At 29.7% G+C, this 10,876-nt stretch overlaps 1 protein-coding gene across 1 annotated transcript; it reads left to right on the top strand.

Annotated features, from left to right (window-relative positions):
- Positions 1-354: 354 nt before the first annotated feature.
- On the top strand, positions 355-1,640 carry TRIADDRAFT_57628 (uncharacterized protein; the record flags this gene model as incomplete). The annotated part of the gene is made up of 3 exons (XM_002113793.1): positions 355-675; positions 846-906; positions 1,495-1,640. 3 exons carry the CDS (start codon positions 355-357, stop codon positions 1,638-1,640), a joined length of 528 nt encoding a protein of 175 aa, XP_002113829.1.
- Between the last annotated feature and the right edge of the window lie 9,236 nt (positions 1,641-10,876).

Here is a 10,876-nt window from a genome sequence, read left to right as displayed (position 1 = left end):
TAAATTAAACAGAAGAATAAATGAAACACCTGCATAGGATATAATTTCACAAATAATCTTCACACCATAGCTTCTTTATATTTTTTGTTAAATAATTCAAGATTATAAATAGTATTGATATTATTATCGATTACTGTAATGAATTAGCATTCTAATTTTTGGTACTATTTCTAATAGAAAGTTAAAAATTTTTAACCTTTTAAATAGCATCATCTTTTCATCTATTGTATACTGACGACTCTAGCTAAAATTAACATCCATTTATTTTTTACTATTTAAAAACCGCAGAATACCAAGTATTTTCTAATCATAGCTTCAACAGCGACAGCGGTAAGAACAGAAATTATATTTGAGATGGATTCAGATTTATCCAATTTAACTGGCTATGAAATGTATAACAACTACTTACCATCATTCCTGTCGATTCCTATAACCATTTTTCTAACTTTGATAATGGTCATGGGTATTCTGGGAAATACCTGCGTTACTATTATATTTAAACCTAATCGAATGCCAATAACCACAAATGAGACAGTTAATAATTTGCTCCTTTACCATTTAGCCATTGCTGATTTGGTCAACTGTCTCTTATGTATACCTGCAGAAATTATTGAATTTAATACGTACGGTCAAGTGCGACATTACACCTGTCAAGTTGTAATGGCAATATCTATGGTATGTGAATCCATAAACTGCTATCTCATGATATTACTTAGTTTCGAAAGATACTTAGCTGTTCGTCGTAAACCCCTTATTATCAATTCCAATCCATTACATCCAAGAAGAAGGTGGAAGATTTATTATTTCAGCGTTATTTCTTGCTGGATTTTATCCTGTGCCATTAGCGCTGTAACATTGTTAAAATTACAATATCAACCCAGATATTTCTCCTGTTTATCAATTCAGGTAAGATTGAATAATTATTGGCGATTAAATAGTAAATATAAGTAAATAGGCTTTAATTCTACTCTAGAATGAAATAACTTTATTATTTTGTTACTGAATGTTGTTAAACTTATATTACATATCAAAACTGGACAAAGTTTGTATGTCATTATAGAGTCAATAGTCGATTGATATTGAGTTTTCTTCGTGAGATTTACTGTTCTCCATGTATTGCAAGTCTACAATTGATTTTCATAACTCTGATTATAGTACCATTTATCATTATCTTATCCGACTGAATACATTAAATTTTTAATCAGCACTAAAGTAATTAGGCATTATTTGAAAGCTAAGTGCAAAACCAGTTATTAATTTCGGTTAAGATGAATAAATACTTACTACTTAACTATCTTCTAGAAACTGCCTATTCAAAGTATTCTTTCTTGCGTAGTTAAGAATTTTAGATGGACTAAGTCGATGCTAAATTCTACAAGGATAAAAATTTTCATAATTTATTGTTAAGATCACTTTAATCGCAAAAGGAGATTAGTCTATTTATCAAACTTAATAAATAAATATTAAAATTTTATTTAAATCACATATCTTTAGGATATGTAGGAAACGGCAGTGAAATGCCTTTAATTATATTTTTTAAGCAACTCGAAGTTAATTTGATGATTGCAAAACTTGCTTACCCAGTATTAAAAGCCTTAATCGATTATTCGATACCCGAAGTAGCTATAACCGACAAGTAGCATCTTAAGATTTTAAAAATTAATTAGAGGCTTCAGAGAACTTGATTCAAGAGATCTTAATTATAGTTCATTATTATCTAATATGAATCTATTTCTCATCTATACTTCCGTCAAGATATCTGCATAAAAATACTACAGTAACAGAAATGATATACAATAAAAATATTTATCATTAGAGATGAAAAGACTCAGAAAATATTTTACCTTACTCAAGTAAATCTTAATTTCAGTGCAACTTAGCCCTTTGCTAGATCCATCTCTACAGAAATAAAAATTGCCTGACAATCTGTAATTTTTTTTCGGTATTAATCTAGCCTGGTGATCCCTACGACCTTATTTCATCGCGAATTCGAATGTATTCAATTCCATCAATAGCTTGGAATACATTCTTATTTTTTGCTACATTTGTAGCTGCAATAACATCCTTTACTTATATTAGGCTGATTATTTCTAAACAAGAACAGCGACAATCTACCCAATTATTGCAAAAAAGCGTTCTTCAGGTACCGTATTTCGTATGATAATTTACAACTAGAATAGATATTAAATCAGGCCGAATTATACGATCTTCAAAGTTGCGCATATTTTTTATTATTACGACATTATTAGATTTATAAAAATCATAGCAATTATTACGAGTAAAATATGATATTAGCTGATAATATTTATTGTTAATATCGAATTAATAAAGGTCGCATCAGTCGTTATTGGAGTATTCCTTCTAAGCTATGGACCGGTATTTTTAATGGGATCATTTCCACAGAAATATAATAGCTTAAATTCGGCAATAATTCGATCTATTTCTGTCTCCGCAACCAATATTAGAAGCTTTACTAATCCTATAGTTTATTTTTACAAGCATCGAAAATTCCGTGATAAGATACGTAAGCTTCTTCGTAGTAGAGAAAAACAAGTTATGCCCGAGATTAGTCATACAAGCGGACTATTTTATGAGCAAACAGCAAATGTAATTGTCATTGAATCATATTTGTCTACTTGCGAATAGCAGTTAGATTATTTATCATCTTCATGCTAATATTTAGTTTTAGGAGATTAACTTAGTTGTTGAAACCTTATCATTGAGATAGATTATTATGATCAAAGACATATTTTGCCGGTTTCTTTAATTTGATCATCTCTATAATGCTTGTAATAGTCAAAATATTTTAGTCTAGTGTAGAAAATTTCGTAACCTTCACGAATTGTTTCAATATATAAATTTAATTAAGGCGTAAGACAGACGTAAATGTATCTCAATTGTAGAAAAATATTCTTTTGGCATTCGAAAGGTCAACGATCGAACATTTTCAATGCGCGATCATGATCATTAAAAATATTAATTTTATTAACAGTTTCTTTTACTGGAAAAGATCATTTCCGTGTTTGATAATCATATAATTATTTCTTTTCATTATTTCCTTTATAACTCCATGTTTAAATCGTTTGTTTATCTGTATTATTTTGCTGTTCAAAGCTAATTCAATATGAGAATATAATTTTAATCAGGTGATAAACGAAATATTGTCTCATTTTATGATTATAATTACCTGTAATAAGATTTACCATAATCACTTTATCCTCAAGTGTACTTAGTGTAATTTGCTGTTTGTTACAAACAGTTTTGCAACAAGATAACGTAATGTACGATTAACAAGCCAATTCCTTGGATCATGTATCAAGGAACGATATCTTCACTATCAGGAACACTTTTACTCTACTAGCAGACTATACAAAAACCTAGACGCCTCGTATTTTACGTTGAACACTAAGTGTAAGAATTGACTTTAATACGCGATATACTGCATTTATATACTCTTCCCTAATAGTTCATGAGTCATACTTAGTACGATTAATTTTGGAATCATTCACTGAATTAGACATTAATTTTAGCTACTGCTCCCTAATGCAGACAATAGTATTTACGAACATAGCCATCTTATGACTAATACAGAATAGTCAGATTGCGATATGTTCTATCACGGGATATTTCCACGATAATTTACAATCTATCATAAGTAAGTTATAATCACAATGATTCGAACTGCAAGTAGATGTCACAAATTTTCTTCGTTGTGAATGGTTCACTCCTCTAGTAACTAATATCCTAGTGCACTCGGGGTATGTATAGGTAATCAATTACTCGAAAAGTATCCAGTTGAAAAGTTCATTATCTTGCTCGACGAGCCTTTTTGACTACTAAATTTTGGAACAACTAGTCGTTGTGAGCTCGCTCCTTTTATACTCTCTGGGAACGGCCGCTGGTGCATTCTAACAAACTGAGCTCTAATCATTTTCTATATTTAAGATAGGCATTAACTTCAGTATATTCATATGTCACAAAACAGCTTTGCAACAAGATAACGTAATGTACGATCAATAAGTCAATTCCTTGAACCACGTATCAAGAAACGATATCTGCACTATCACAAACACTTTTGCTCTACTAGCAGACTACACAAAGACTTAGACGCCTCGTATTTTACGTTAAACACTAAGTTTCAGAATCTACTTTATTACACGATATACTGCATCTATATACTATTCCTCAATAGTTCAAGAGTCATAGTTAGTACGATTAACTTTGGAATCATTTACTGAATTAGATGTTAATTTTAGCTACTGCTCCCTTAATGCAGACAACAGTATTTACGAACATAGACATCTGATGACTAATACAGAATAGTCAGATTACGATATGTCTTATCACGGAACATTTTCACGATAATTTACAATCTACCATAAGTAAGTTACAATCACAATGATTCAAACTGTAAGTAGATGATTTGCGTTCCCTATTATAACTATTAATTTCAGTATGTGTATAAGTGTCACTGTCATAAAAAGTCAGTGCTATATTAAAACACAGTATTTCCAAATTAGAATTTAACTAAATAAGGATAGGCCAACAGAATTATCCTAACATAGATATTTCTACTCTAATATAGTATATAGCACTGTCACAGTATATATGTCACTGTCATAAAAAGCCTGAGCTATATTCAAACACAGTACTGCATATCTAAATTGGAAGTTAACTAAATAAGGATAGGCTAACAAAATTATTTTAGCATAGATATTTCTACTCTAATACCGTATTTAAATCTGTCGCACTATTTCATTAAGATTATTATATTCTAATAAGTCTGTTACAATAATCATGAATTTAAGAACTGTTTTACAGCGCTCATCACTATAAATGTTAGACTGTATACAGATTGACTTTTCTGTCATGAATCGAGCCAATGGAAGACATACCTATGAGCAATGATTTTTTTACATGGAGCAGCAAGATTTCCTTAGTTTTGATCTAACTATTTCGTGGTCTTATTCATTTTTTTCTTTAGTATTGTTACAAATATATTCTATACTATGTTGTAAAAATTGTAATTGATTAGAATAAGCTGAAAGGGCGTGTAAAATTTGATACTGGAGCTAATATAACAACAAATATATTCACAGGAATTTAATATTATTTTTAATACACTATTACGCTATATTACTTTGGTATTGTAAAATTCATGAAACTTGAAAGACTACTGCACTGATAGTTAGTTCTACATTGACATTTTTGATTACTATTGAAATGAAAGCCTGGGCATAAAATTTGGTTAAACAGAATTTCTCGATAGCTTGGCCGTAAAAATTACAATAATGCTATTTATTCTACTTTCTTTACTAACTATTAATAAATTCTGAAACGATTAATTAAAATCCAATTTCACTGGTAATTAATTTAATCAAATGGTGAAAGCTTTTCAGTCTCCTCTATTAATTTCCGCACCTTCAATTACAAAAAACTTAAAATTTATATCATACTGTCACGGTACGAACTACCGTGAAGAAATAGTTATCTAAATTTGGTTAATATAATATAGTGATAATATATTACATCTAGTTCCTTACAATAGGAATTACTCTAATTATAAATGTGTTACAGTAAATTTATTGCTGTGCTGTAATGTGTGCTGAAATGATTATGTGAATGGACATATTGTAGTCCGACTGTGAAAAACTGGTTAGTAGATGTTCTCACCCAAGTATTTTTATAAGATGACTTGTGAATGTTAGCTGCTGTAGAAGGGTATATAAGCCCGTCAGATAGTTGAATAAAGCAGTTCTCAATTGTCTAGTTGAGTTTAACGTAGAATCAAAGGCGTCTAAGTTCTAGTGAGGTAGTTAAGGGATACTGATTCCCGGAGACTATAGTAATTTAGAGATTTGTTTTACGTTATCCTTGTCACGAAGCTGGTTTGTGACACCTACTCTCTGTGAACGTACTCTATCGCTACTCTTCATTCTGTTAGCTAAGCCTTAAAATTATGTTAAAGAAGTCATCCAGACTTGCACATTTGGAGGCCATTTTTGTCTGTAACATATTAGTTTTGATTTTATTATTTAAAACGGCTTAATAAATAGCGGTTATTGCAATTATTTTTGAATATTAATCTTTGCTCAGTCGTCATTACCAACTATTATACGCTTAGAAAGTCACGTCTAGTGTCATTGTTGAAAGCTATATTATCCTTTTAGGAAATACTATCGCATTAATCTTATCCATTAGTGTCTATAGATCAACGGTAATCAGACTTTAATGATTATATTGTCCACTAGATCATAACTAGTTCATTTTCTTCTCTTTACATTCATCCTAGTTAAGCCGGATAGATCATTGCAACATGTTTAATTACTGTACGACTGCATTTAAAAAATATTCTTGTTTACCATAATTAAATAATTAATTCACCATTATTTAAGAATATTATTATTTATTCTTACCCATTTAGACCTAATAGGCAAACATGATATAATTTTAATCTAAACTCAACTAGTTAATAATACTTATCGGCTAGACATTTAATTTTTTATAGCTTTATCACAGTCATTAAAGTAACTTAGATATGTAGTTATAATAATCGTGCTTGTGATATGATTAACTCTTTCTGGTTTAACTGTGCGTTAAACTTTCATTGTAATGTACTGCTGCTATTGAGCATCACTAGTTTTACATAATCAGCATGAGACCTTAATCAACAGTACACATTTTCAGGAAGCTTTAGCAGATATATAAAAATAGTTTATTTATTTGAATAGGATCGTGCTCCACTAAGCAACTGAGATTTATTCTTCTTTTTAAATATTAAGATAATCCCTTATATAGTTATTCAAAATTTCACCTATGTAACTCTATAATTTTCCAATTTTCTATAAAGTATACTTCATATTAATTAATATTAAACCAATGTGTGTTAAATAATATTGAACGTTTATTACTCTTGCTGCAATTAGCAACTTAGTACGATTTAATATATAACATCTCACACCAATACGTGTGATCATATCTACTGTAAATTATTACGCTTTTACACCTACTAAACAAATTGAGTTTTCATAGTCGCTAAAGGAAACCCATTAGCAAGTTAACTACACAATTTTACATCATATGATAATATTTAATCTAAATATTTTGATATTATCTATGCTACAATATTTTATTTACGGTAAACCTGAAACCGTAATAAGATTACGATAACATTTTATTTTGAACACCTAAGAAATATAAAGCACTACTTTAGGAATTACTGTTGTTAGTGATAAAATAAATTGTTATGATATAATGGCTGAATAGTAATATTTTGCCAATAGGTATTTGAAATATAGAAGCTAGATAGAGGCCGTAATCGTGATAACATTATATAAGAAATTGTTTATTACTTTAAATGTCTTTATATAATAATTTAATTATATGAACATCTTAATTATTAAAAATATACTGATAGCGTAGTAATAAGTTTAAAATGGCTGATAGAGTATATGAGTAGGATAATGATCGATGAAAAGTGGTGAGAGTTACGTTGCATTATGTTGTTCGTTATTGTACACTTCGCAAAGTTTCCAGTGACGGTATCATATGCTAAATGGAAATGTGAGGTACCTCGATGGGTGGCATTTTTAGAGGGAGTCCAGCCGTTAATCTAGTTATATAAATATTTCATAATCTAATTTGGCTACCATAATATTTAATAAAAATAATTAATAATCAGTTTTTAACTACTATTAGAAATAAAATATTTTATTAGGGCTGTGATATATACCAATCACGAAATTCCAAATTTTAGAAAAATAAGGGCTTTATTGAATCTTATACAAAGATTAACTACACAGCTCTACTCTAGCCGAACACTACTACTAAAGACTTCTACAACGAACTAACTGAATAATCTAAAGTTGCATGCTTTTATACTTTCCGTAGTATTCGCAGCTACAATCCGCATGGCAACCTTTTACCTTATATTACACATAGTAAAATTATTCTTAGTAACACTATTCTGCTGCGGACCATCATTAATCCAATATGGATACGACTACAGTACTTACGTAGACATTATTCACACCAGCCAAAGTACAATGAATTAACCATATCCTAATATATGATTTACAGTTCTATTTTTACCTATAGCCTTATTAGTAACTCACCACCTTACCGTATATAGTCATCTATACTCTAGCACAGAGTCTATACTACTACAGTCTATAGTTATGGCTACCAAATATCTCTTAGGATAAATATCTACCGTACATTATACTAAAGATGGCTAACAGTCTACAATCACAATACTAAGTTATATTACTCCTAGTAATATTTTTCATTCGACATTTGCCAATTCACTTCCCGGTGACACATTTTTAGTGTTTATCTCGAAATTGAATTGTGTTTATTATTTTCTCCCCATGCTATCGTTACAGCTTTATGGTGCAATTTAATTTATGTACAGTTCGAGATACAGTATTTTAACAATTAGATAATTCCAATGTTTAGTATTAAATACTATCTTATTGTAATAAGGAATTTTATTTAGTAATTATTGTTATTAAGAAAACCGTTGCCTAGCAAAAACAAAACAAGTTCGTATAAGTTTTTCTGGTGTGGTCTCTCTAGACCTGACCGTCTCTCAAACTATTAAAAGGTATGAATGTAATATTGGTACATGTTAGGTAAATATAATTTAATCATACTGGATACAATTTAGTATTACTAATTTCAAAATTGGTAAAATTCTACTGATAAATAGCTTGATATAGAATAACAGTGGTGATGAATGTTGTTTTCCAACACTACTGGGCAGAAATTCTTGATGAAATAGTCTCTTATGGAATAACGTTGGTCATGAATGTTATTTACCGGCAAAATTGGCATATATGTCACACAAGACTGCTGCAGCTTTCCTTACGTAATGATGTTTCTGTTCCTTGTAAATTGTGATGTATTGTTGTTACGGTACTGCGTTACCGGCTAATTGCTTATTAATACTTAAGAATAATCTAGATAAGGTCATGTTTAGTTTTGCTAGGCTGGTACAAGTAAATTCTTTAGTAGTAGAATCATGATATAGAACTATTGCAAGTTAATTTACTGAAGACTAAAAGGTGTGCTAGGCTGTAATATTATAATCAAGCCATATATGGAATTATGGACGGAGGAAGAGTATTTCAGTACCTTAACTTCCAGAATATCTACCTGCTCGCATCAATTTAGTAATTGTATAAATCCGTTAATATAATTTGTAAAAATATGTATTCAAGCCAGTCAACACAAGCATTTACCGTAGAAATCTGTTCAAGCGTGCGTGGTTGTAAAATAAAAGTGGCAGTTGCTTAAGAAGCGTTCTGGAGTCGTAACGTAAAGAAAAGAGTAATAGTTTATCAATCATCTGTGGAGTACAGCCGAGAAAACGAGTTCTCATATATCTATCGCATAGAGACTGAAAACACTAGGAAGTAGCCCGAGTTATAATATAACACTTGCACGAGAGTTTCTTTACGAAATCTATACCATAAGCGAGGATTGTGATAATTGTACGTGATTATAGCTATCATCTATTTGTTTTGATATTTGTTAACTTGAACCAGTATAGCTTAGAGATTTTGAAATTCTTATATTTATTAATAGAATTGAAATTAAAGAGTTATTATTACATCGTTAATGAATGCTGTTGGGGTTGCTAGAATAATTAAAGTTGAAATTATTTTAGAGTAAATGAGCTTCGAATTGCAAATTACGACTTTCTTACATCCGGTAGTTTAGTATTTTGCCTAATCTATTATATTTATCGTTGTGCTAGTATAACAGCTATTATAAACGTAATATCAGTTCTATATTCCTAAAGTTAATAAACTTTTGCCCCTATTGTTGAACATACAATTTACTACTGTTTTGCTGTAGACGTATATGAAGTCAAGTTATTCACATAGAAAAATCTATGCTAAATATATATATTCTATCTAGCACTGCACGCTCAGCAATCACTGTATCAATTAAAAATCTTTGCAAGTAAACATTAAGAAATATTTTGACATTTTATCAAGGTATTAAAGAATAGATTGTTGTAAATAGACTTACTTAATCGCGAATGGAACGAATAAAAAGTTACATAGACTTCGAAATTGATCAGTATTGTACGATTACGCTTTGCAGTCAGTCAGCGCTACATTTGGAAAGATTGCAGAATTCAATAAATTTTGCGAAATATAATTATGGCTCACCTGACAGTATTCTAAGCCCCAGGAAATTTTACATATACATTTTTAATCTAGGTAACAATATTTCTAGATAACATGATTAGAGTATTTGCATATATAACATAATAAATAAAAATCCTTCTATATTTTTTAGAATAGTAACGAATTGGATGTCATTAAAGTTTAATGAGGAATTTAAATACCATGATCAACTTTTCTATCATATTTAGGAAGATATAAACTCGTACTACAGTAAGTAAATATAATAAATGCTATTGATTGTCGATCATCGCAATTTAGAGGCAATTGTTTATATCCAAACGTAAGTTTCACAAATAATACAACACTCTGAAATCCTACCATTTAAGGCACAGTCGATGTTTTCATATACTACATATAATTATATTAGATATTTATATGCCCTCTTTCATCGATACATAATTTAATTACAGAAATTATAAATTGGAGTAAAATCCTCTTATACGCGTACTATATAATGATAGATGTCAAGATTAAAATATTACAGGCTTAATGCTAATAAACATTAAATTATTTCACTTAAGAAAATCTTGCAAATTCCCTTACAATATTTTTGTAAGATATATGTTTTAAGATTCTTCTTCTTCTAAACCGAGCTAGAATTAAAACAAATTTTATATTTTGTTTGGTAATAAAGCGAGAACTCCTCTAAAATGTTCCAAGCGTATCATACTATAAAT

Source organism: Trichoplax adhaerens, genomic scaffold, assembly GCF_000150275.1.
Source record: "Trichoplax adhaerens TRIADscaffold_6 genomic scaffold, whole genome shotgun sequence".
NCBI lineage: Eukaryota > Metazoa > Placozoa > Uniplacotomia > Trichoplacea > Trichoplacidae > Trichoplax > Trichoplax adhaerens.
This window is presented reverse-complemented; position numbering and strand designations above follow the sequence as displayed.